This window comes from Panthera pardus, unplaced genomic scaffold (genome assembly GCF_024362965.1).
Source record: "Panthera pardus isolate Hobbes unplaced genomic scaffold, ASM2436296v1 HiC_scaffold_15, whole genome shotgun sequence".
In the NCBI taxonomy this organism is placed as follows: Eukaryota; Metazoa; Chordata; class Mammalia; order Carnivora; family Felidae; genus Panthera; species Panthera pardus.
In genome coordinates this window covers 71,423,182-71,450,506 of record NW_026526710.1, presented here as the reverse complement: position 1 = coordinate 71,450,506, position 27,325 = coordinate 71,423,182, and the positions used below count along the sequence as shown (strand labels likewise).

At 51.2% G+C, this 27,325-nt stretch overlaps 1 protein-coding gene across 5 annotated transcripts in view; it reads left to right on the top strand.

The window, feature by feature from the left end:
* ALPK2 (alpha kinase 2) overlaps nt 1–27,090 on the top strand; it is a 117,067-nt gene extending 89,977 nt beyond the window's left edge. For all 5 annotated transcript variants that reach the window (XM_053902773.1, XM_053902771.1, XM_019463912.2 and 2 more), the window contains 4 exons: nt 818–906; nt 7,186–7,403; nt 12,844–12,892; nt 25,669–27,090. In XM_053902773.1, the coding sequence (XP_053758748.1) occupies nt 818–906; nt 7,186–7,403; nt 12,844–12,892; nt 25,669–25,897 (585 nt within the window). In that variant the 3' untranslated portion in view covers nt 25,898–27,090. The remainder of the gene's footprint in view (nt 1–817; nt 907–7,185; nt 7,404–12,843; nt 12,893–25,668) is intronic.
* The last annotated feature ends 235 nt before the right edge of the window (nt 27,091–27,325 follow it).

Here is a 27,325-nt window from a genome sequence, read left to right as displayed (position 1 = left end):
AGAGTATCGAGAGCCTGACCCAGAGCAGTGGCCAAGCTTTCAGGACAGCTGGGTCTAGCTCTTTTGCAAGCTAGGCACCCTTCTAAAATTATTACCTATAAAATGAATAGGTTATACTTCAGTGAATCTCTCAGGGGCCGTCAAGCACTAGCCCTCCAGGATTGTCTTAGGTGTGGTGAGGTCCGGTGGGACTTGGGGCTCATGAAGGCAGCCCCTCTTTTGAGTACAGAGTTTTGCCAATCGTATTCCTTCCTCCTCCAAGTCAACCCTTCTTTTTTCTTTTCTTTCACTACATATTTTTTCCATCTCAAGTACCATCTGGGCCAGTCAGGGAAAGCCCCCAGCGTCCACACTCCCTCTTGAAAGACCCCACTGAGTAGAAAGCAGAATCCAGTTTGCCCTTTCCTAAGCCAACAGTGTTCCCAAGGTGTTGGCTACCCACAAGTCTAATTACACCTTTGAAGAAGAGCTTCAGATGGGAGAGCTCAGCACACTCCGAGCTGTGCCCGACATCCTGCCATGGGGCCAGTCCCCTTAGCCCAGGATGAATTTCAGCCATGTGCGTTCTAGAAATTTGATAGTTCAGGACGCCTGGTCCTAGAGACCACTTGAGCTTTACCTGGATAGTTCCTTCGAGTCTCAGAGTTCTCTGCAAGTGGACGACTCGAGTCTGCAATAATTGTTGCTTCTGTGCCTGCAACCAGGGGGTGGGTTGGGGAATCCATTGGCTTGACTTACTGGGAAGTCTGATTAGCTTCACCGGCAACTCTGAATTTCTTCTACTCACTTGTCTTTCCCTTGTGTTTGGGTGATGTAGGAATGCTATGTCCAAAATACTGCCAGATACTATGCCAAGATCTATGCTGCCGAAGCACAGCCTCTGGAAGGCTTTGGAGAAGTGCCAGAGTGAGTGTGTTTACTGTCTCTTGTATTACCATCCTGGTTTCTTGGGGACTTGGAGGGATGAGAGGGTGAGAAGGACCAGTGGGACAAGCATTTTGCCTGGTCTCTCTGTCTGGAAGCCATGAGGCCACACTGGGCTGCTATCCTGTTCCTCTCTAGGTTGCCAGAGGCTTATAGAGAGATACTTGATAAATATTCTGTAAATCAATGGATGGATGGATGGATGGATGGATGGATTTGATAAATGTATCACAGTAAATAGAAAATAATTCGATAGAAAATAGAAAATGAATTTGATAAATGTAGCACGTTAAATAAAAAGTAAAGAGTATCTACTTCATGGCAAACAATAAGCAAAGAAAAGAGAACACAAGAATATCACAAAACAATTACCCTATGATGAAAATAAAATATGGTGTCATGTCTACGAAGAATGAATTGGGTATCAGGAGCGTAGGAACACAGTACCCATTTCCTGGAACCCTACAGAGACAGATTACAGTGATTACTTTTATCCACTCATTGGCTAAATATTGACTGAGTCATGCAGATTTTTGGGTGTCTGGAGCTTCTGGTTACTAGTGGGTTTATCTGGTCGAGATCATGTTTAAGTGGGAAGAGAAAGAGCCAGGACATGTTGGAAATTTCAGACACAACAGTCATTTATGTATCAGTAGAAACTGGGAGAGGAAAGAAGGAAGGAATCGTTGCTTACATTGACCCTGTGGACTCACAATGGGGGAAAATACTCTCCCTGAGGTGGGGTGTTGGGCATATTATATATAAAGTCTAATGCTTTCTGCTCTTTGCCAAGAGATGCTTAGCATACTTACTTAGAACACAAACATTTCTCAGCAACTTCAAGAAAAATGAACATGCTGCAGAGAAAGTACACAATTGCTTTTCTGTTCAATCCACTCAGGCAGCAATCTGGAGTGAGTTATAGTTTTGTGTTACAGGAACTTGTGCATTCTCTGTCTTCTCCGGCCCCCTTTATATAGTCCTTAACCCTAGAAGCATTCTCCAGGAGGAAGAGGGTCAACCGGGTGAGCTGTCCACAATGCACAGAGCCCTCTGGTTTTGTGTGGCTGGACCCTACGGTTTGGGGGCTTTCTCAAGAAAACAGCACAAACTTATGAATAACAAAGATTGGCGAAGGGACTTGGAAAGGGCCTGTGCGTGTGAGGGACGCAGGGGCTAATTAGCATCATCAGCGCCCCCACAAATGTGCCACCGGCCTAAAGATAGATTAGGACATTTTGATACGTAAACACCTTTCCCTTCCATACAGTGGAAGAATTTTGTGGGTGCCTGAATAATAACAAACATACGGAAGGATAAGGGTCCTCACAGAGGCCTCTGCTCCCAATTCCATGTTCATTGAATCAAGATCAGAGGATTCGACACCAGGAAACACACACACACACACACACACACACACACTGCCTTCTTCAAGGCCTCTACACTTGAGACCATGTTAGAAAAGATGAACGCAAGCAGATTTTAGAGGAGATAGCACCTGAGTGTGATTGTGTACGTGTCGAGGTGGGAGATTTCAGATGCTTCTCAGCTTCAAGATGCTTCTGTGTGCAGGGACCACCAAGATGCTTCCACCTGGGGGTGGCGGTGAAAATGGGGGACAGAACAATGGTGGGGGCATCAGGGCTGGCCCCCAGAAGAAGAGGTCCATGAAAGAGGAGGTCCAGAGGCTGGATGTGGTGAGACCAGTCGGAGAGGTGTTGCTACAGCCCAGGGAAGGGGCAGTGGAGGTAGAACGTGACCGCTGGCTATGGGGAGTTTGAGAGGAGAGAAAGGGCTCTTGGGATATTCATTCAGTAAGTAGGTGCAATTAACAAACTTGATATAGGGAATAAGAAGAGAGAGGAGGTTGAGTATAAATCCAAGCTTTTTAACTGAGAAAACTAAAAGCCATCAGAATGAGTGACCTTAGCAAGCAGGATTTTTGTAAAATGAGGGGTACTGGGTCAAAGAGTACATTGGAATTAGGGCCAGGGCTACAAATGGAGTTCACTCGTCCAAATGGTGACAGAAGCGAAGGAAGCCAGGGAAGGGGAATGAAATGTGAGGGCAGAGACCCATCAATGGAAGGCGATGATCGACGATCGTAGTTTTTTTGTTTTTGTTTTCCAATATCTGAAATTTATTGTCAAATTGTTTTTTTTTTTCAGTATATGAAATTTATTGTCAAATTGGATCGTAGTTTTTAAAATGAGGAGGTGTGACCATGTTTGTAGCCTTGGGGCAGAGAGAGGAAATGAAGAGTCAAGGTGATAGTGGCCAGTAGAAGACAAAACTTGAGACCTGGTGTTGGCAGATGTTCTCTGTAAAGGGCCAGATCATTACTCTTTTAGGCTTTGTGGGCCAGTAGGCAAAATAGAAGCCATTATGGGGCGCCTGGGTGGCTCAGTCAGTTAAGCGTCTGACTTCGGCTCAGGTCATGATCTCGCAGTTCGTGAGTTCAAGCCCCACGTCGGGCTCTGTGCTGACCACTCAGAGCCTGGAGCTGCTTCGGATTCTGTGTCTCCCTCTCTGTCTGCGCCCCTCCCATTCGCACTCTGTCTCTCTTTCCCAAAAGTAAATAAACTTTAAAAAAATTTAAAAAAAGAAGCTATTATGTTGATACTTGCATAACAAGAAAGAAAACCAGTGTCTACAAATCTTGGTTGATAAGTTTCAAAATATAATAATAATTGAATTCAATTCTTTAGTATATAAGTTTACTAATGAGAAGAATGGAATTCTTTTTTTTTTAATTTTTTAATGTTTATTTATTTTGAGAGACAGAATGTGAGCAGGGGAGGGGCAGAGAGAGAGGGAGACAGAATCTGAAACAGGCTCCAGGCTCTGAGCTGTCAGCACAGAGCCTGACATGGGGCTCGAACCCATGAACTGCGAGCTCATGACCTGAGCCAAAGTTGGTCGCTCAACTGACTGAGCCACCCAGGCGCCCCATTTTGCTAACTTTTTAAAGCAACTTTGCTTACCCTTGGGGTTCAGAGTTAGTGTTCCCCTCTGATCACATCAGTTCCAAATATTCGTGTGTGAAAACCATTCCTGGCTTGTGGGCTGTAAACAGGCATCGGACCGGATTTGGCCCGCAGGCAATGGTTTGCGGACCCTGTGCCTCTCCGCAGTGAGTAGCAGCCGAGGCAGATTCAGGCACATCCTTCCACAAGCTCTGATGCGATTTCTTCCTTGCTCAGTGATGAATGGGAATGGCCAGCTGTGACTTCACATCCTGCTCGGTGCAGAGTAGCTGTGTTTGGGGGGTGGCAGGGGCCGGCAGTGCGTCCCTGGGGTGGAACTCAGGGAGAAGCGTCAGGAAGCTTCAGTTCAGGTACGGTGGGGGGAAGCGGGGACCAGGAGGAGCGGCTCAGGTTGGCTTGTGTGCGTGCGTGAGTGAGCAGGAGGGACACGAAGCTAGGGGCGATGCTCCCCCGCTTTGCTCCCCCGCTTCGCCTCCTACCAGCTTATTTCTACTCGGTCTTTACCACTCGCGTGCCGCTGCACTGCTCCTGGAGAGCCTGCTGCCTATCTTCCTTAGTTAAGAGTAGGGAGCTGGAAGCTTCTCCACTGTGCACCCTTCCCAGCGGTTGTCCCTGCAAAGCAGGGACCGTGTCTCTTTCATGTTCGCTCTCCTGGTGAGGTTTTTGAGATTCTGGCACAAGCTGTTCAGTAGACGCTGTCGGATGAACGGAAAGGGAGGGTAAGTCGCCAGCCACCGAGCTAGGAGTTGGGGGACACGTGAGCGGTTCAGTTTGGGCTGTGTTAGATTTGAGATCCCTAGGAGACATCGATCGGAGACAGAGAGGAGGAGGCCGGAATGTGAGTGGGGGAGAGGGGAGAGGTCTGGATGGAGATTTCAGGGTGGAAACTGTTGACATACAGACCGCATTTCAAGCCAGGAGGTCACTAGCCGGTGTGGGCAGAGACAGGAGAGCCGTCCCGGGGCGTGTCAGAGGTTGGGGAGAAGTGAGAAGCCAGTGAAGGAGCCAGGGAAAGAGGAAGCAATGAAGCAGGAAGAAAACGAAGAGGAAGGGAGTTTCTGGAAGCAGTGGGAAGGGGACTCCGAGAGATCAGCCGTGTCAGGAGCTCCTGAAGGCAAGTAAGACGAGGGCCGAGAAGAGACCGTTAGACTCTGCAACACAGAGTCTGCAACACAGGCTGCTGGTGCCCTTGACCGAAGCTTCCTTAGTGGGAGAGCATCTCTGAGTGGGTTCAAGAGACAAAGGGAGGGGAGGGATGGCAGACGGTGAGTCTGCAACTGACCTGGGTTTTGATGTAAACTGAGTCAGAAGTTGAGTGGGTTACGGGCCCCACGGGCTGCCCGGAGCTATTTCAGCATGTGGCTATGCCACTGGCAGTGAGTCGGTTTCCCAGAGGAAAATGGGATGCAGGAATGTGGGGAATGCTTGCTAGAGCCACATCCTGGGGCACCAGAGGGGTCGGGCAGATCCAGGGCACCAGCGGAAGAAGTGGTTTTGGGGTGGGGGGGGAGGGAGCCAGGAGGCTTCGTCCACAGTGGGGGAGGGGAGGGGAATATACGGGCACAGACCGAGGAGGCGGGACCGCGCAGCTCTTAGAAGCTCTCTTCTTACTGTTGCAGCCTTCACAGTAAAACAGGAAGCGAGGTCATCAGCTGAAAGTGAGGTCGGGGAGGAGGTGCGGGCAGTCGGAGGCGAGAAGAGCAGGTTTGACATAGTCATGGTGGTGGCGGGAGGGTGGGGTGACCGCGAACCGATTGTGCTGACAGCCACATTCAGGATCTGATCACTTCTCCACTGGAGCTGCCTTCACGACCGGGCGGCCTCCTCACCGGCCTCCCTGCTCCTGTCCTTACTCCTGCACAGTCCCGTCTCCACAGGGTCGTCCGCAACACAGACGTGTGATAACGGCAGTCCTTTGTCCAAAACCGTCCGGTAGCTCCTCATCCAAAGGGATGTAAAGGGGAGAGTTTTTCAAATGGCCTTCCAGACCCCACAAGGTCTGGCTTCCTATGCCCTCCCTGGCCTCACGCAGCCACTCCTATCTCCCCTTTGCTGAGTCTACTGCAGCCACACACTGGGCCCTTGCTGTTCTTAGAACACACCCAGAATGCTCCTGCCCCAGCCTTTTCCCTTTATTGTTCCTTCTGCTTAGAATGCTCTTCCCATAGATGCCCTCATGGCTCCCTAGCTCCCTTCCTACAGGTCTCTGCTCAAACGTTCTTCCTTAGCAAGGCCTCTCTGATCTCCCTCAGTCAAATAGCAGCCCTTCCCTGACCCCTGAGCTCCCTAGCGCTTTTTCACTGCTTTGTTTTCTCACGTAGCACACGTACGTATTTGTTGCCCGCCTCTTTCTTTTAAATGTAAGATCCGGGGCGCCTGGGTGGCGCAGTCGGTTAAGCGTCCGACTTCAGCCAGGTCACGATCTCGCGGTCCGTGAGTTCGAGCCCCGCGTCAGGCTCTGGGCTGATGGCTCGGAGCCTGGAGCCTGTTTCCGATTCTGTGTCTCCCTCTCTCTCTGCCCCTCCCCCGTTCATGCTCTGTCTCTCTCTGTCCCAAAAATAAATAAAAAATGTTGAAAAAAAATTTAAAAAAATAAATAAATAAAAAATAAATGTAAGATCCTTGCGGGGTGCCTGGGTGGCTCAGTCAGTTGAGCGTCGGACTTCGGCTCAGGTCGCGATCTCGAGGTTTGTGAGTTCAAGCCCCGCGTCGGGCTCTGTGCTGATGCCTCGGAGCCTGGAGCCTGCTTCAGATTGTGTCTCTCCACCTGTCGGCCCCTCCCCTGCTCATGCTCTGTGTCTCTCTGTCTCTCAATAATAAATAAACGTTAAAAAAAAAAATTAAATGTAAGATCCTTGAAAGCAGAGCCCCTGTGTTCTTCACTGTTTTCTGGAACGGCATCTGGAAGACTGACCTGGAAACCACTGAATAAGTATTTGCTGACTGAATGGAAGGGAGGAAGGGAAGAAAAGGATATGATGGGTGGACACATGGCTGGCGGGCCACTGAGATATGACTGTAATGAAAACATTCGTTTGTACGTGGGCGACTAAACTCCACCCCCCAGGAGGAGTTTCTGACCAACTCTAGGAACAAATGAAAACCAGAAATACATCTTTTCACCTGTTGAACAATCATTGCGGTGAGGGGTTAGCCTACATCTAAGGGGACCCAGGGATTGGTTCCCTGCTAATCCAAGTGAAGACAGAACACCCCCCTGGTCTTTGTTACCACCTGCGAATGTGACGTGTGCCCATGCTGTCTTTTCTTCCAGGATAATCCCTATTTTTCTTATCCACCGACCGGAGAACAACATCCCTTATGCCACAGTGGAGGAGGAGCTGATTGGAGAATTTGTGAAGTATTCCATCCGGGACGGGAAGGAAATAAACTTCTTGAGAAGAGAATCGGAGGCTGGTCAGAAGTGTTGCACCTTCCAGCACTGGGTGTACCAGAGAACGAGCGGCTGCCTCCTGGTCACGGACATGCAGGGTGAGGAAAGCAGCCTGCCCCGGGCTCCAGGGATGCTGTGGACCTGGAATGTTCCTGGGGATGTGGCCAGGGGGAGGCGGGGAGGTCTGCTGCATGTCTTTAAGAGTCTTTACCAGCAGAGGGTGTTACTAGTATCTCCTCAGAAACAAGGTCTGACAGGGGTGCCTAGGTGGCTCAGTTGGTTCAGCATCCGACTTCAGCTCAGGTCGTGATCTCGTGGTCCGTGAGTTCAAGCCCCACATCGGGCTCTATGCTGACAGCTCAGAGCCTGGAACCTGCTTTGGATCCTGTGTCTCCCTCTCTCTGCCCTTCTCCCCACTTGTGCTCTGTCTCTCAAAAATAAATAGACATTAAAACACACACACACACACACACACAAGGTCTGACAAAGGAATCTGAAATGACCAGCCAAATGGAGTAAAAAAGTACATTTTAATTCATGCCAATAATGCTTTCCTATTACCACAGGCAACTAAAGATTGGCTTTATTGTTATGTCCTCAACAGGTGCAATTCAGAAGTATTTATGAAAATCTGGCTGTTCCAAAAGACACATTAAATTGTTTTTTAATTTTTTTAAATTAAAAACTTAAAAAAAATTTTTTTTTTAAATTTTGAGACAGAGAGAGAGCAAGTGGGGGAGGGCAGAGAGGAAGGGAAACAGAATCCCAAGCAGGTTTCGCACTGTCAGCGCAGAGCCCCCTGTGGGGCTCGAACTCATGAACTGTGAGATCATGACCTGAGCCGAAGTCAAGAGTTGGACACCAACCGATTAAGCCAGCAAGGTGCCTGATAATTCATGGGTAGTAGGTGAGAGGGTCTTTCACAGTTCGGTTTAGATTTCAAGCTCCCCTAGCTCATTTACGGCACCTTGAATTTGTATACAAGCTGATGGGAGTGCATTTGTCGCATGCAGTGGCGTTATCATAATCAGGTTACCCACAGAGACGGCCCTGAGCCAAGTTGCGGTTTGGGGTCCCCCAAGAGAGGTGCCATGTTTTTAGAGGTTACCTCTCAGGAGTCGGGCAAGGATTGGACCTTTATTTGGGTAAGGTGAATCCTTCACTGCCACAAATGTCCAGATACTAATATCTGGGACAGGATCTCAGGAAACACCTAGGAGAGTGCAGAAATGTGACAGGCCGCGGGAAGGCGGCCAGTAAGGTCCCTTAGAATACGACCAGTTCCCTCTGTGGGTTGCTGAAGCTCATGCCTGCTGGGGAGACGCTGGGAGCCTGTGCAGAGCACGCTTCTCGAAACTGTCGCACCCAAGGAGCGAGGGAGTGGGGGTATTTGCACACCCACTGCCTGTAGCTACCAGTGGAAGGGTAGTCCTGGCGGGGGTGTTAATTCCTCTGCACTTGCCACCTGCACGGGGACAAGCCAGGCTGAGCGAAGCAGGCTCCCGTGATCAGAGAAAGTTCTCAGGCAAAGAAATGCTGGTGGCCCGTGGAGGTGGAGCCAGTGTGCACGGAAACAGGGTGAGGGCACTGGGTGGGGCAGGAACGGCTTCTACCACAGGGGGTTTCCTCTTCCTCTTCCTTTCCAAATAATCATGCCGTGAAGAAAAATCTGAACTATAATTGCATGCCCGCTGTAGGTCAGACGTGGTCACACACGAGGATCTCAAGCTCTACCTAGATCCTGGTGCTAAAGAGCGAGAGTGCGTCTGGGTTCTGTCCCCTCCGCCCCCCGCCCGCCCCCAGCTCACTAGCTCTTAGCCTTGGGCAGATTACTTACCTCTGTGCCTCAATGCTTTACACGTGGGGTGGTTGTGAGCATTAAATAGAATAGTAAACTTTTGGCACAGCACTGCCGCACCATAAGTGCTCCCCATTTATTTTAACTTTTTGTTTTGAAATAACCAGAGACACAAGAAGTTGCAAAAATGTTCGGAGAGTTCCCCGTGTGCCCTTCACCCAGCTTCACCTACTGTTAACGTCTTACGTGACTCTCGTTCAGTGTCAAAACCAGGGGACTCGCACTGGCCCAATAGAATTAACTAGGCTATGCACCGTGCTTGGAGGTCACCAGTTTTTGTAAGTCTTCCTTTTTTCCGACGACTTTTGTGCCATCTTCATAATGACCCTGCAAAGCACATTATGATCCCATTTTGCAGATGAGAAAACAGAGGCTCAGAGACGGTGCTTTAATTGCCTGCTGTCACTCCGCTAATAAGCAGAGGGGTCCACGACTCCACCCCTGTGATTTCTGACTCCAAAACCCAAGCTCTTTCCACTAAACCACAAATCTACCAATTTGCAAGAGATTTGCAAGCGTCTCCTGATGTTAAAGCTTCCAGCGAGGAACTTCTTGAAGACCAGCTGGGAAATGCAATGCTACAGTCTCGCAGATGGGGCCAGTCTGCATATTGAAGGCAGTCATGTCTGCTCACTTTCTGAAGAGACTTCACTGCCACATGCACACACACACACACACACACACACACACACACACACACACACGGTCTTAATACACAGCTATCTATTCTCATTAGACACTGGCTGTGCAATTCTTGATGGCCCCTCCATCTTTTCTCCTTCAGAGTTAATTTCGCGATAAATATCGTTCTTCTGGCGAAAAGCAACACCCTGGAGCTTCATGCACAGCTAGTTTCACTTCCAGGCACTTGTAAACAAGTGTAGTGAAACGTTACGTCTCTCTGTAAGTGACATGTGCGGTTTAATGTGTTGGCACAGTGTATCATAACAATGTTTATTTACTCTCTGCTTCTGAGGAAAATCTCTCTCTAGTCATCATTGCTGTGCACAAGGTAGCACATCCATTTTCTAAATAACCTGTGCATTTTATAATTTTACTGAGACACTGGAATTAGGATGGAAAAACTAAACAAAACCCCAAGCAAACCCGAACTCAGCTATTACCTTCTTGGACTCTTTTTTTTTTTTTTAATTTTTTTTTAACGTTTATTTATTTTTGAGACAGAGAGAGACAGAGCATGAACGGGGGAGGGTCAGAGAGGGAGACACAGAATCTGAGACAGGCTCCAGGCTCCAGGCTCCAAGCTGTCAGCACAGAGCCCCGACACGGGGCTCGAACTCATGGACCGCGAGATCGTGACCTGAGCCGAAGTCAGATGCTTAACCGACTGAGCCACCCAGGCACCCCACCTTCTTGGACTCTTAAAAGCTATCCCCTGCCTGGTTGGGCTTGCTTGTTGACAGGATCGCCGTGGGTCCTGCCAGCTTGGGAGTCAAAGCCCCGCCTGTGATTTGGTCTTGGGATCTGCCTGCTGCTGGGACCAACCACTAAGGTTCCTAGGAAGCTGTCGCCCAAAAGACCCAAGGACTCACGTTCTGGAGAACAAATTTCTGATGCCGCCTACTTCCTTCCTTCCACCGGAAACAACCTGCAGATGACTGTTATCCCCAACGGGACTTCAAATTATTTTCCTGGAGACACATGGGTTAGCACATCATTAAACCGAGAGAGAGTGAGGTTTCCTTTTCAAAATTACATTCTGGTTTTCTAAACTGTAAGTGACCGCTGGTGATCGTGAGAGGCAGGAAAGGCAATGCCCAAGTTCAAGGACCCTTGTGCCAAATAACTTCTTAAAATTGGCCCTCCGTGCAGCGCGGAGCTGTGATTTTTAAATACGGCTTTCCCCAAAAACAAGATATCCAAAGAGGGTTTTTACAATTTGGTGTCTTTATTTATTTATTTATTTATTTATTTATTTATTAAAAAGCACAGTCCCTGTAATAAAGGCGATGTGCAGCATTTCTGCATACGTTCTAGCTGCTCACAGCTTTGAAAGAATGAGGTGAAGTAGTCGCTGGCTGCGGAAGAGTCTTTGAACTTGCCTGCTGGCTCTCCCAAAGTGCCATGTCTGATTCAGCTCACAGGTGCGCTGCAGAAAAGCGCGTTGCGTCTGTCTGCCTAACCGGCCTGAATAGCAGCATGGCCTGGATTTCTGCCACGCTCCGGGCACATGCTACTGCGTCAGAGCATTAACCCATCAGGTTTCCTTTCCCGGGCCCCAGAAAAGGGCGCTTTGGGGAGTCGAGACCCACGGAGCTAGGTTGCCATCACGTCTAACCTCAGGGTTGGCTTCGGAGAAGATGGTTGCCTGTTCCTTTGGCCACAGCCCAGACTGGTTTCCGTGTGGCCGGGCCTCTCAGTGGGCAGGGCATCTGCTGGCCGTGGGGGATACAGCACTCACAGGCCTGGATAGGATAAGAGTTAGGGGCAAGAGAGGAGGAGGCAAGCCAGACAGACTGGTTGGTGGCACCGTGGACCCCAGGCCCTGCCATAGAAGGCCTGTGACTAGATTGCGTGAGTGAGGAAGAGGTCCGCTAAATCGGACCAAGTGCCCGTAGCCATCAGCCTAGAGAGACAGTGGCTGAATTGGTTCCTGGTGTGGCAGGGAGAGTCGGGAAAGGCCAGAGGCCACCCACACTCCGGGCACCGGAAAGGGGCGTCTTCCTCCAGATCTGGGAGAGGTTGAGGACATAGAGTGAGCCGGGCGTGCTCACCCCACTGCCTCTTGTCTGGGGAGATTTGTCCCAGAGCGTGCCTCTTCTCCACTTCCGTGTGCTTGGATTCCAGCAGGGATAGTGTGGCTCTTTGCTGAACCAGAGCGGAAGGCTCAGGCTGCTGTTCTGGTTGTTTGGCTTTGGTAGCCGGCCCTGCCAACGGGTGAATGGAGAGAGGTTAGGAGAAGCGTCAAAGGGTTGGGCCACGGGTGACACGCGTCAGCATCTCCAGACCAGTGGTTAAAAGCCTCCACGTAGCTCGGGAGTGTTTCCCCCAGGCCTAAAGCCAACCCAGAAAATCTTCTGTCCTCAACGGGGAGACCATCTTCATGGAGATGGGAAATCCCATATCTGGAGCTGGGCTTTGAACTGAACAGATGCCACCTTGAACTTTCTCACTGCCGACCTCACCCCCCCCCCCCCCCCCCGCCCGGCCCACGCCCACGCCACCTGCCATTGCGCACGGGCTTCCACTTTCGATTTAGAAGTGGAGCGGACCGCAGCCCCGACCTGAGCATTTCTGGGCAGAGAGCTCCTAGGACAAGTGACAAGCCCGAGAGTCCCTCAGAGCGCTACCGGCCTCCCTTCTCCAGCAGAGGGCGCGGGCCGGGTGGACAGAGGACATCACTCCCCCAGCCACAAAGGGCTCAGGTGGCCTGGGGCAGCAGACCCACCATTGGTTTCCACGAGACACAACTCCCCTCAGCTGCCGTCACAGGCCTGCTGTCCTCCCTTGTCATCCCACAAAGCCCGACGTATGTCTGAAAGGCTGTCAGCCTCGGCAGAAAGTGGCCTCTGCTGATGGAAATGAGGAGGAAAAGTGTGTTACGTAGGAAAGAACTTGACCGTGAGGCTGTCACTACCCCTAGCCCCGGAAGAGGTGGCCGGTCCTTTCTGAGGACCCCCGTGAAACACAAATCCCATCTCCGCTCTCTCTTCCTACAGGTGTGGGAATGAAGTTAACTGACGTTGGCATAGCAACACTGGCAAAAGGGTGAGTGGAAAAAAAACCAAGCACGTTCCCTTCCACCCCGGGGTTCCAAACACCTGCCGGGCACACATACTGGGAAGCTATGTGGGCAGGTAGGTTTCTTGTCCTAACTGTGGATGATAGATGTTCTCGGGGTGAATTCAATTCACTTCTGTCACTTACATAAAATATTTATGGACTTTGTTCTCGCAGGGAAACACATTTGTTTCCTAACTTTGAAACAAACAAGAACTCTGGAAACGCACTTCAAGATTAATTACTAACAGGACCGCCCCGGCAGGGGTGGGGGGGGGTGGGGGGGACCATGCCAGCATTATTGGGATTTCTTTCAATTATGAATATTCCATTTTTCTACCTTTGATAGCTTCACTATTAGAAGCCTCTTAAATTTTTTTTTTTTTTGTACTTGAACGCAGTGAATTCGATTGGCACATTTTTAATGTATTTCCGTTCTCTCTTATCCACAAAAGCCCTTCAGGCAACTCCCACGCTTTCCTGGTGGTGGTTTCAGGAGCACATGGCTGGGGGAGAGCAGTGATGAGTTACTTTGGTTGTGGTGATGGCTTTGTTTTCCCAGTTTAGTGTGGGGTGTTGCTCTGTCCGGTGTGGGATATGCCTGGTCGGCTCTGCAGCATTTTCCCGGGTCATCTCTTGAACCACTGTGCCTTCTCTCTGCTTTGCGCGACCGCCATTGAGGAGAAAGCAGGCTCTTTGTGGTTCTTGGTGAAAATAAAGTTCTGGGTTGGAGCTACCACGGTTTTGGCCCACCCCTGCTGTTCCCATGCGCGGAGACTGTCTGTTTCGAGGAGGGAATAGACGGCAAGTGGCTTTAGAAGGGACGCATGCCTTGGGTTTTGTTACTGTTCAGGTATGGTGACGCCAGTCCTTTTCTAGATTGAAAAAGAAAACGATGGCCACTGAAAAGGTTTGTTGCCCACGGTCCCCAAGAGGGCCAGGCCCTGGGGTCCCCACAGGGAGGCACCACGGTCAGCCAGGAGGCAGGAGGAGTGTGGGGAAAACATGAGCCACGGCTTTTAGCTGGTTTTCCGGGGAAGGAAAGGGCGAGGCAGGGAAGGCAAGCTGGGAATTGGCTGGTTTGAAAAGCTTCAGTAGGCTTGGGGTCGGGGAGGGGGCTGCCCTAGTTGTCTAGCCCCTGCCCCGGTGCTAATATAGGGCAGGTATGAGACCTCAGTAGAAGAGGTGGTGGGAACAGGGGTTTTAGAGAGAGACTTGGGTTCAAATCTTGCTCATGCCATTTGCTTCTGACTCTCCCATTGCTTCTTGTATTATAGGCATTTGTCTGGCCCTTGGGATGGGGGACCTACATCCTGGTTTGCCTGGGACAGTGCAGTTTTTATGCTGGCTATCCTAGCATCCATCTAGTTAGTCATTTTCTCCTGGACAAATTTCCCCATTTAGAAAATAAATTACGGGTGCCTGGGTGGCTCAGTGGGTTGGGCGTCTGGTTTCGGCTCAGGTCATGATCTCGCGGTTTGTGGGATTGAGCCCCACGTCGGGCTCTGTGCTGACAGCTCAGAGCCTGGAGCCTTGGATTCTGTGTCTCCCTGTCTCTTTGCCCCTCCCCCACTCACGCTATCTCTCTGTCTCTCAAAAATAAATAAAATATAAAAAAAAATTTTTTAAAAAGAAAAGAAATTATAGCATGCTATTTGTAAAGGGATTTCTCTGGACCTCAGAAGCACTTCCTAAGTAGGGCAGACCCCATGTTCTCTGGGGGACACTGTAAACTCAGCATCATGCTCACCTGGTTTGAATGCTGAGTTCTCATCTTACCAGCTATGTGGTCACGTGACTTTAAATTCTGGAAGCACTGATCTACAGGATGGGGACACAGGGTGTCTTGAGGATTCCCCCTCCTCCCCGCCCCCCCGCCCCCCCGCCGCCGTTAATCGACATCCAGGCCCTGAAGCTCGTATGCAGGCAATAAACATTGGTGATAAACATTGGTGTCCTTTCCCCCTCTTGCCTCAGCCTGACACTAACACCAATGCTGACCTGACACTGACATCATACCATTCTTTAGAACAACTTTGTACCAAAACAAAGCAGAAGTTTCAAAAACTAAGACAAGCTTAAGAGCGTGATTAAGACATCTTTTAAAAGCGTCTTAACAGTCTCCGGGAACTCATTGCACGTTTTTCTCCTAATTTAAAAAGAAATCCAATCCCTTGGTTTTGTTCTCTAATGTGACTTATCTGGCCCGGGACAGCTGCCCAAGACCCATTACCGGAGCTGATGGCTGGAGCCCAGCGCAAAATGTCTATAAAGTATCACTTACGGCCTTCCCTCCCAAGGAGTGGTCACAGAGGAGGAGGTGCGAGAGAAGGGAATTCTGAGAGCTTTAGAAGGGATATTAGATCATCTTGTCCGTTGTTTTTCTGAAACTTTTCTGTAAACTTTTCCTAAGTTTGCAATTTCCACCCCCCACAAGAAACGTTTCTTAGAAGCCGGTTTAAAAAACTGATCAAAGGGGGACCCTCAGAGTGTAAGGAGTGGTTGGGAGTTCTCTTTGGAGGCCCCTCGGAACCCCTGTGCTCTGGATTGAGAACCGACAGCCACATCCCGCCTCCTTACTTCCCAAGTGAGGAGCATAGCACTGTGTGAAGTAAGGCGCCCCAAGGAAGAGGGGCAGACCCTCAACATTTGGAGCCGAGATTCAATTGAAGAAACGCTCCAGTGGAAGCCGGTGGAAGCCCGGGCTGCCAAATGGAGCCCAAAGCGGGGAGACTTGGAAAGGGTTCTGATTCTGAGGCAGCTCGAAGACAGGCTGAGAAGGCTCCAGGTGGGAAACAGTAGCAAGCAGGGAGGAGAAAGTTGGGGAGCATTGCAGAGGCCAGCGGGCCTCCAGAGAGCAGGAGGGACGAACGGTGGCCGATGACATGCTTTTCTTGATTCACAGCAAGCGCCCCCACGGGCTTAGTTCGTCCATGCTGGAAAGAGAAGAGCCTGGGGAATGGGCACGGTCTTAAGAAGCGGTGTTCCTTGTAGGCGGCCTTATACACGGTCTTTAATCACGTGAGGAAGAGCACAAGGCATGGGTGGGAGGACTGCAGAGGCCAATCTGACTTACTTTACAACTAATTAATAATAATGCACAGGGGCACCTGGCTGGCCCAGTTGGAAGAGCCTGTGAGTCTTGATCTCAGGGTCGTGAGTTCGAGCCCCAGGCTGGGAGTAGAGATTACTAAAAACAAACTTAAAAAATTTTATTTTTAAATAATAAATAATACACTGTATTGTTTAGAACAGAAGAAGATCTCCCAAATTTAGGGCCTTTTTCTGGCCAGCAGTGGTCAGGGTCTTTTGCGGGAAGAGAAGCCATTGTGGCATTTAAAGAAAATAGTCCCTTATGTCTCAGTCTCCACCGTATGCACGAGTGAGGCAAGGGCAGAGAGCGAGGGAGGCACAGAATCTGAGGCAGGTTCTAGGCTCTGAGCCGTCAGCACAGAGCCTGAGGCGGGGCTCGAACTCAAAAACTGCAAGATCGTGACCTGAGCCAAAGTCAGATGCTCGACCGACTGAGCTACCCAGGTGCCCCGTGACTTACTTGTTTTAATTCAGCTTTGCCTGGTAGTATGGCCCCTAAAGCAGAAGTATGTCCTATCTCTCCTGGGAGCCAGCGACGGGAACATGTGTGAAAACGCATCACCTGTACCTCAGTGCCTGTCATCTTTCAGCAGTGGCGAGTGCGAGAACCTCAAGTTACACAGCATGGCAAACAGCACGGTCACAGCCTAATAAGCCATTTTCTAGGCAGACCCCGGATACTGACGGGAGAGTTGAACATTTTTCCGATTTGAAATTGCTTCGCCATGTAGAGTTCTTTGAAGGGGAAAATTAGGACAATGCCTAATTCTGTAACTGGAGAAATTAGAAGTGGAACCAAAGCAAAACCAGTGCCAACCAACGCTCGCAGGGGAACAGACCTGCACGTGTCACACAGTCTGTCCTGCGAACACACCCCCCTCCCCAGCCAGCAGCTGATGAATTTCTGGGGAGATGGCGTGATTGGGATTAGCCACCAGAGGGCGCCAGAGCCAATATGTTTTTCAACCCGTTATAGAAGGCTCAAAAAAAAAACCCCAAACTCATTTTTATGTTGCCAGATTGAAGTAAAACAAAGAGTACCCTGAGCAGATTTCTTCCCAGTTGGTAAGCATTGAACCAAAATCGGTTTGATATGAGTAGCCACAAAGGACAAAGGACACTCCCCAGGGGGACCACCAGTTAGCTATCCTGAAATGTGTGGCGATGTCTGGTGTCCCTGACATGGAAACCGAATTCCGGAGACCCTGGACAGAATGGCAAATGGCTTGCTCCCTGCGGAAGGCCAGTAAGGACCTAAACGACATGGTAAGGAGCATGGTAAGGACAGTTGCCTGGAGAAAGCAGGTTCTACTGATGTCATTGTGTCCAGCTCTCATCCTACAAGCCATGAAAAAGAGGAGAGACAAAAAAGGACTGCCACCTTCAGTTGGGCTGAGTTCCAGAAAAAAAAAAAAAAGGCTCTGCCCTCACTGCCCACCGTGAGCCTCGTGTGCCCATGGGCGGTCGTCACAAGTCTGGGACCCCACTGTACCTGGAGAGAAAGGGGCAGTGCAAATTTGGGATTTGTATTCAATAGGATTTGTATTGAAGATACACAGCTCTACGGCAGGCTTGTGTGCACACATGTGCACGGTGTGTGTGTGTGTGTGTGTGTGTGTGGTGACTCCAGGCGGGCTAGCTAACTCTCCAGGCGGGCGCGTGACTCTGCCAGGAAGGGAGGAAACCAAGGGACTTGGGAACAGAATTTCCCGACATCATGTGAGTGCTTCTCACAGCAGGGCTGTGGCTGTAGAACCCACACGTTCTAGCTGACTGGCCAAGGCGGGCTTCAGAGGACAGCCTTTCAGGTCTGAGGGACCTGAGAAAGGCGCTTTGCCCCCTAAATGTCCGCTTTCCCCCGTTGCCCTCCTTGTCATCTACCCTGGAAGGCAGTCTGCATCCCATCTCAATCTGATCAAGCCATCTCGCGGTGGAGCCGGTTGGCCAGTGGCTGGTTTGTTTGGCCAGTCTTGGCCATCAAGGAGGTCTGGGGGCCCACGAAGGGAACATTTACCTTCCCCTCCCTGCCACGATTTTGGCAAGGCATTGCTACTAGCAATGTTCTCGGTGTGAGTTCAGAGTCTCCTGGACCCAGGAGTCAGCAAGGACATACCCGTTCCACGGAGTGGGAATAGCGTGGCAGCTTCCTGGTCTTTGCCCCAAAGTCTTTCAGATGACAGTACGGTTGGAGTTGGGGGGTTCTTCCCATGCCTCGGCACTACCCACCCCCTCGCCCCGCCCAGTCACCCCCAGGACCCGAGGACCCACAGCCAGGCTCCTCGTCCTTTGTCATCCAGCCTCAGAGGCACGTCTGAACCAAAAGACCATCTGGAGAGATTGCTGGATGTGAGATCGGCGGCTGCAGGACAAACCTGGGAGACGGTAGGAGGGAAATGGAAGATGAGGACGCAGTGAGGGCCGAGAGGGTTCACGAGCGCCTGACACCAGAGGGCTGGAGGAAGCCCAGAACTGTCCGGAAAGGAGCCACCAGCGCTCTCAGGAAGGTCCGAGCAGAGCACAGCGGAGCTAGGTTGCCCGAACCGAAGAGGGGGGTGTGCAGAGATGCCACGGACTCAAGTGTGTTAATAGAAGAGAAGACAGGAAGGCTTCTAGAAGGTAGCTGGAAAAAGGAGTGGTGTGTGTGTGTGTGTGTGTGTGTCTGTGTGTGTAGCCCAGAGAGAAGTAAAGAACGAGGGGCTCACTGTGGACTGATAGGATTTTGGGGCTTGTCCCATAAAGAAGGTCCCTCAGTCAGCGCTAGCCGGTCCTGAGCACACTCAGTGTGGCCGGCACTCCCCCCTCCTCCTGCCCCAGGCATCTGATGGTGAAACCCTGATCCCCTTTGGCCTTGACTGCCCAGCCCCGTGCCCTAAAGAGGCTCCCCCCTCCGCAGCTAAAATGGGGGGCGGGCGTTGGGAATCCCAGCTCTGGGGCTGAGGACGGTGGCTGACTCTTGGACTGCCTATTTCATGGCTGTCTTGCCTCCAGTGTCCCCTCCTTGGCCTCTGTGTCCCGACTTCAGTGTGTCTCAGATATTAAGGAGAGGACTCCATGCTTCCTCCACACCCACGGGGACGAGACTTATGGTCTCCAGAATGGAGCACGGACCATCACGGAGGCTCAGTTCTCCCTCGCCTCCCCAGGGCCCTGGCCCTGCTCCCTCTTCCTCGGGGATCACAGCCCAGAGCCCCTCCTGGTTTGGGCATGCCTTCAGAAGCAAGACAGCAGGAGCCGTGCAAGCGTGCAGGGCTTCTGGAATGCCCCTGCCAGCAGAAGCAGAGAACCAGACTCGTGGGCTGCATTTGTCCTCCTGTCTTTACGTTTCCCCTTTTTTTTTCCAGCCTGGGCAGAAGTCAGAGAAGTGCCAGGGCCTGTTTCCATGGTAGCAGCCCCCTGCTGTAACTGGGGGCTGAGGGAGGGGCCGGAGAGGAGGCGTGAGGGCAGAGAGTGGGCAGGGGGGAGCAGTGGGGGCTGGGAGCCAAGGGGAGGAGCTGGGGTGGGTTCTCGGGGATGTGGGACCGCTTGAGCAGCCCTGTGACCGCGGCTCTGACTTACCCTGGGGGCGGCGTGGGAAACTGCCCGACACGGGCGGGGCGCAAGGACAGCCACAGGGAGGCTAGAGCCGTAGCAGTGGTGGCCGGACCAGGGTTTCCGTGGTGTTTGTGGGGGTGGGGTGCAAAGAGCAAGGGAGGAAGGTCAGCTTGTACAAGGCAACCTCAGAATGCAATTTGTATAGAAAACACAGATTTGGTTACATTACAGCGTCCCCACCCCCCAAAGAGCTCAGTGACTCTGACAGAAGCACTTTCAAAGGGATCTATGTGCTGTTAAATAATCTCGGGAAACCCTGGGTTGAATAAGTGTAGGAGGTTTCTTTGGTGTGAGGCTTCATAGGGGTGTTTAAAGAGCCAACGTGTGATTGGAAGGCCCGCGGGGGCAGGGAGAAAGATTATGTAATATTAATCACAGCGCTTATGCCACAGGATTATTTTCTATTTCAAAGCATCTTGTGGGACTTACTGCTCCATATTTTAGGAAATGCCGACCCACGGGAAAAATCACATAGCATGGCTCACGGAGCCTTCCAGAAACGTCCTCTGGCCTCAGCTCTCCTCAGAACACCTGCCTTGCTGAGGACATCCTCTGCCTTAGCACCTATGCCCGTGCTCTCCCCTCTGCCAGATAAACCCCAAGCCGTCCTTCCTGTGTGAATCCTTCTTAGGACCCACCACGCAGTGGGAAAACCCCCATCTCTCAGGTCCCTGGAGCTGTTTATCACGGCATAGTGTAATTATTTGTTTATGGGTCTGTCTTCCCTACAAGAGGGCCAGCTTCTGGAAAAGCTGAATCCTTTTTAATCCCCCTGAATGAAAAAACGAAAGAACAAATAAAGAAATGGAGGGTGTTGATGGGAGTGCAGGAATATTAGATGGTTCCAGAGTGGGGGGCTTCCCAGGGCCCCTCCTTTTACATGTAGATGGCAATCTGTTCCACCTGTTCATAAATCCAGCCCAGGCTTTGCTGTATACACACACACACACACACACACACACCCTGAAACAAGAGGTTTATTTCAATTCCTCACCCCCGTCTTCAGCCTGAATTCTGTGTCCTTGTAGTCATTCCCTATAAATTAAAATTTTCTTCAGAAAGGATATCACACTAAAACTTCTGTTGTAAAGAGTCTCTGCCTTGCTTCTACAAAGCTTACCAACGAATGGCAATTCAATTCTATTGCTCTTCCTTGTCCCACCGAGTTTTCTTTAACGGATCCCTTCTTAAGCCAGACCAAAAAAAAAACCACCTTAATTTGTTCAACACAGCCAGATCTGGAAGTTTCTGCCACTTGGCTCCACCCGCTCCCCCTCTCCAGGTGTGTTTGGAGGCAATAGGAGGCACGGGGGAGCTGTGATAAGCTGAAAGAGAAGCCGACCCTGCCGTCAGTTGACAATTTTTGCATGAGCCCCTTGTCAAGATGAGAGAAGACAGGAATAGTTTCTCAGCAAGCAATCAGACTAGCCTGGCTGGCAACACATAGTGAGGACTGAATAAATCCGTGCCGAGTCAGGGCAGGATTGTAGAAATAGAGAGCTTCCTAGCCCCTCCAGAAGCAGGCTCTGGGATGTTGTATGACCCAAGTTTCAAGGACAAACGATACACCTGTGTCCCGACTTAACTATGAAGGCACCGGGGCTCCTGGGTGGCTCAGTCAGTTGAGTGTCCGACTCTTGGTTTCAGTTCATGTCACGATCCTAGGGTCATGGGATCGAGCCCTGCGTCCAGCTCTGCCCTGAGTGTGGAGCCTGCTTAAGAATCTCTGTCTCTCCCTTTGCCCCTCTTCCCCTCCCACACGTCGCTCTAAAATAAAAAATAAAAAAAAAAACTCTTAAAAAATTAATTAATTAATTAAAAGGTGTCTCCAAGGTCCAAAGGGGTGGTGGACTTGAGGTCTTCATGCTTTAGTTTGTCTCCTTACTCCTTGGGATTCCTGGACCAGTGGCATCAGCAGCCCCTCAGAATTCATTAGAAGTGCAGGAGCTCAGACCCATCCCAGACCTTCTGAGCCCAAACTGGCATTTAAAAAAAAATTTTTTTTTGATGTTTATTTATTTTTGAGAGAGAGAGAGAGAGACAGTACCAGCCAGGGAGGGGCAGAGAGAGAGAGGGAGACACAGAATCCGAAGCAGGCTCCAGGTTCTGAGCTGTCGGCCCAGAGCCCGACGCGGGGCTGGAACTCGCCAGCTGTGAGATCATGACCCGGGCCGAACTCGGATGCTCAACCCACTGAGCCACCCAGGTGTCCCCCACACCGGCATTTTAACAACATTCCTGGGTAATTTATATGCACCACCCCCATCCGAGGGGAAGTTATTTAAGAAAAGGCCCCACTGAGTGCTGTTCAGTGGAAGGAATTTACGGTTCTTCTTCTGGAGGCAGTGAGGGAGGACGGGCAGATTAACTTAAAGTGATGGGCTGGAAAATTACACTAACTTGAGGTTACGGATAAAAAGACCCAGTGAGTAAAACTGCACAGAGCTAAGCTTTCTAACAATGGAAGCGTGTGAAGTTCTATGAGGTGCTTTATCCCGTTGCATTGGATTCCCAGGGCCACCGTAACAAATGACCAGAAGCTGGGTGGCTCAGAACAACAGATATTTATTCTCTCGCGTTCTGGTCGCCAGGAGTCCAATCCCAGTGTCAGAAGAGTGGGTTCCTTCTGGAGGTTGTGAGGGAGGATGCACCCCACGCCTCTCTCCTGGCTTCCTGAGGTGGCGGTCAACCCTTCGCATTCCCAGCCTTGTGGACGTGCCTCTCCAGTCTCTGCCTCTGTCATCGCACGGTCTTCTCCCTGCGCGTCTGTATCTGCTCTCCCCTTCTTACATAGACGCCCATGATACTGGGTTAAGGGCCCACCCTACTCCCGTGTGACCTCATCTTAATGACATCTATACTAACCCTATTTTTTTTTTTAGGGCTTATTTATTTTTGAGGTGGGGGAGGGGGCAGAGAGAGAGGGAGACAGAGGATCTGAAGTGGGCTCTGTGCAGACAGCAGAGAGCCCGACTCAGGGGCTCGAACTCACAAACTGTGAGATCACGACCTGAGCTGAAGCCAGATGCTTAATCGACTGAGCCACCCAAGCGCCATATTCTGAGGTTCTAGGAAGGACGTGCCATTTGGGGGAGACACTGTCCAGCCTTGTGCATCTGTCTAACAAGATCAACGGCGGTGAGTGCAGTGGGGATAATGCTGGAGAGAGGCCAGGGTATTTCATATTCACGGTCCCCTCTATTCCTCGTGGCTCGTGTGTCATGGAAGGCGGACCACAAGCAGGAGAACCTGGACACCCCATTGCTTGGTGTCGGAAAGAGAGCTTGGTGTCCTTTGAAACGCTCCGGCTTAATTGATCTCGGAACACAAAGGATGTGGCCTTGTTTCCTTTTAAGGCGTCAGCGATGGCTGTGAGTTTGAGAGAACCAGAAGTCATGGCCGAAGCCCAGCATCCCTGACTGAGACCATCACCAGGTTGAGAAAGGGGAAAGATTTTTAATTCTGTGGATGCTAGGTAGCCAGAAAAGGTCTACAGCTGTGATAGGCGAGGGATGGGAGTTCATTATTGTGTGACGTGCCAAGTTGATTGTCCAAAATTGGACCAAGAGAGAAAGGGAAGTCCCGAAATGTGATCTGGAGGCCCCCTTGGGCCAAGGTGAGGTAGCTCTGGGGACGGGGCTTCTATCCACCTGTTTCCTTGGCCTTTATTGAAAAGCCTCCCCTGGACAGGTATGTCGGGAATCAGGTAGTATTCTGGGAGAGATCACCTCTGTGCGGAGAGGTGAGGCACACCCTGAATTCTGAGAAGTGGATGTCGTTCTCCTAAAGATGGAGGGAAGTGGTTGGAGGTGTTTCTCCTCGCGGTGAGGGCGGGAGCAGGGAGGACTCCACGAGAATGCACTTGAGCTAGGGCTTTTGGGGAGCCGGGGGCGGAGAAAGACCGGGGTTCCTCGACTGAGCAGAGCAACCTTCCCTGTAAAGCCTCACCATTGCCCACGGCGGCTCTTGTGACATCCAGCGGTCCCTGCTGCCCTACTCTGGCTTTCCGTGAAGACTCTAAAGAAAGAGGGACAGGGGCGCCTGGGTGGCTCAGTCGTTTAAGCGGCCGACTTCGGCTCAGGTCATGATCTCGCGGTCCGTGGGTTCGAGCCCCGCGTCGGGCTCTGTGCTAACAGCTCAGAGCCTGGAGCCTGTTTCAGATTCTGTGTCTCCCTCTTTCTCTGACCCTTCCCCATTCATGCTCTGTCTCTCTCTGTCTCAAAAATAAATAAACGTTAAAAAAAAATTTATAAAAAAAGAAAGAAAGAAAGAAAGAGGGACATAGAGGAAAGGAAGGTGCCAGATTTCCGGGAAGAGGTCTGGGCCCTCAGGGGCTACTGGAGAGGACAGACCCTGCTGGGCTGCCTGAAGTCCTGCTTCTTCGTCCACACTCAGTCTTTCCCATTCCAGAGCATGGGAACCATTATAAAAGGGCTTGCTTCGTACCCAGCATTACACACTTGGCCGCCAGACGACGCTTAAGAAGCGACAATCGAATTTTCTGGGAGGTCCCAGGGTGAGTTAGTGATTTTTCCCTGCAGAGACTAGATGTTGTCTGAGTGTTTAAAAGCCTCCGGGTGGCCTGAGACGGGTGGCTGTGATGTGTTTCCAGGGATGTGCTTCAACAGGGAGGCTGCCCCTGCCCATGACCTTCCTGGTTTGTCTGAGGCAGGAGGCCTCCCTCCAGCAGGAGGATGGGTTTGGCTTTCCATCACGTCTGATGAGCACAGGCCCACGCGGCCTCGCGGCCTGCCAGGGGCGCTCAGGCGCCAGAGAAACGAAGTGGGGCTGACATTTCCGCCTGTCACACCATGTCCTATGGAAGATAGAGATGTAAAGATGATGAGGTTAACAGTGGAGAATTTTCCTACCCTGCTGGATTCAGCCCCTGTCTTGAGCGGACTTTTTCTTCCAGGAGGGAACTTGGCTTTTAGAAACCAAGGCATTTCTCACAAGCAAAAATGGACTGCAGGTTCCTGCAGGGGTGAGGGGGGGCAGAGCGTTCCCTCACAGGGAGGAGGAGGAGGAGGAGAAGGAGGGAGCAGGCTGCGTTTATAACAAACTGGTCAAGACAGAGCTGCTCTGGTTCCAGAGATGAAAGGAACCTTCCACTCCCCTAAGAGCTTCCAACCCGGCGTGGATTTCACGGGGAAAAAGCACACAGTCTCGGTCCCCATTCATTCCAGGTTTCCTTGACCTTCGTGGTTTCTACCAGCAAATGAAAGAGGCCGGGTTTCGTGTTTGTCCTATTCATCAGCCGTGGCCAGAACTGTCCCCCAGCCAGCAGGGCCCGCCGTGAAAAGGGCCCTGGGCTTTGTCGAACACGGGCTCCACCATCGTGGTCTCGATGCCTCCATCATTTTTGAACGAGGAGCCCATGGTTTCCTTCTGTTCGGGGGCCTCACAAATCATGCCAAACGTTCTGTGTGCCAGGCTCACCCCCGCTCCCCTGTTTACCTGCCTCATCCTTCAATGTCGGCTTCCACATCCCTGCCACGGGACGGCCTGTGATGATATTGGTCATGACAGTAACTCGGCCCATGAGTTCAAGCCCCACATCAGGCTTTCTGCTGTCAGTGCAGAGCCTGCTTCAGGTTCTCTCTCTCTCTCGCTCTCTCTCTCAAAAATAAATAAAAATATTTAAGCAAGAGAAAATTCTAAACTAAATAATGTCTTCCAGCCCCAACGTTATAGAATTTTTTTTTTATTCAGAACCTCTGGGCGGGATAGGGTGGCTTTCAGACTACCAAGAGATCTAGTTTTTATCAAGATGGTCCAGCACTAGTTACTATGACTAAAAGAAAAAGGCAAATAGTATGCTGTTTCATTGGAACCGTAAGCATCCAGAACACTTGTACGATCACAGGCCTTTGGTCTGGAATGTGCATGCCTGTGGGCCTCGGCCTTTACTTAATCCCACAGATTTGTTTCTCCTGTCAATAGTTGTGGCAGAACATTTGGCCATCCTTGCCCGGGGTCGGAATCAATGTGTTTTCCGTCTCCCATTAGTTTCCCCTTCGAAGGCTGGTGAAAGTGTCCCGTGTTTTAACAAGTATGTGTCCTTCTACCCAAACCCACAGGTACAAAGGATTTAAAGGCAACTGTTCCATGACCTTCATCGATCAGTTTAAAGCCCTACACCAGTGTAACAAGTATTGTAAAATGCTGGGCCTGACATCACTTCAAAACAACAGCCAGAAACAGAAGAAGCCGGCCGTCACGAAAAGCAGAATTCAGCCAAACTCCACAACCGCAAAGAAGGTGGTGCCCGGGAGCCCAGCGGGAAAGAAAACCTCGCACCCCCTGTGAACGAACGGCCACCAGCTCGCGGCACATAGTCTTGTGGGCACACGTCTGAAAACGCTCGACAGAGAGCACCTAGCCTTCAGAGCGCCGGTGACGGTCCCACGTCCGACTGCCCGTGCCCCACGCTGCTCCCAAACTCATCGCCTGCTGTCTTCCCTGAGATGATTTCGGAGCAGGATTTGCGACCAGACGTGTGGAGAGGCGAAATCGACGGTCACTCTCAAAGACAGCCCAGCTTTGTACCCACCGGCTTCACGTTCTGTGTCTCTTTGTGTGGGTGCACATGGTTGCGTTGTCAGGGACTTGGTGCCCTGTCCACAGCCCCCCCCCCCCCCGCCCCCATTCCTAACCTTGGGATTTCTAGACGCCTCCAGCTGCTGTATCAACAGAAAACGTGAATTCCTTCATGGGGTCGAGTTGTCACGCTAGAGTGGAACGTCCTGTTGTGGCCAGAGGTGACTTCCAACAGAAGGGCCGTTTCCCTCATTAGTCGCACATCCGGCTATAATCCTCTGTGTCATTAAATTCACACTTACCCAGAAAGTGGGAGATGCAGAGATGAGCGCAGACCCTGGTTCTTTCGAATTGGTGCCATATTTCACATTCCCCCAGGATTAGCAATTTGGCCATTTCCTAATCAGTGTACCGGAGCACGAAGTATTTGCATCCCTGTTCTCTCCGCATTCTTCCATCACAGTCTCTGTTCGATAGTGACCCTGCGCTATAAACCCCGCGGCTGACCCACGTCGGATCACACCGGAAGGTGGTGTGGAGCCTGCTGGGACCCCCCAGCTCCCCGGGAGCCTGGCCCCTCCCCGCATCCCACAGTCTCCTTTCCTGCCAGTTGGGGTCCTGCCCAGCTGTCGGGCAGAACGGCAGCGACCCACATCAGGCAGGAAGAAATGACATAGAGACCGCTCAGGGATGGTTTTATGCACCCCAAACCGAGAGAGAAAATGTCTGCCTCCCCACTGGTTTGCTGTGGTGGGTGTTAAAGTGACAATTTTTTAGAGCAGCTTTGGGCTTCCGGACAAATGAGCGGCAAGTATGGAGGGTTCCCAAACGCTCCCTCACCCCCTACTCCATCGTTTACCCCTGTTACTATCATCATGCGTCAGTGTGGACATTCGTCGCACTTGAGGAGCAAATGTTATACATCATGAGTCATTAAAGTCCACAGCGTACATTAGGGTTCACTCTTCGTACATTCTCTGGGTTTTGACACACATGTAACGACACATATCCACCATCACGGTACCCTACAGCGTGGTTCCTCTGCCCTACCGGTCCCCAGCGCCCCACGGATCCTTCCTTCCTTCCCCCGCCCCCGACTCCTGGTAGCCACTGGTCTCTCACCGTCCCCATCGTTCTGCTTTTTCCAGAACGCCATCTACAGTAGTTGGATGCCCACAGTGTGCGGCCTTCTTAGGT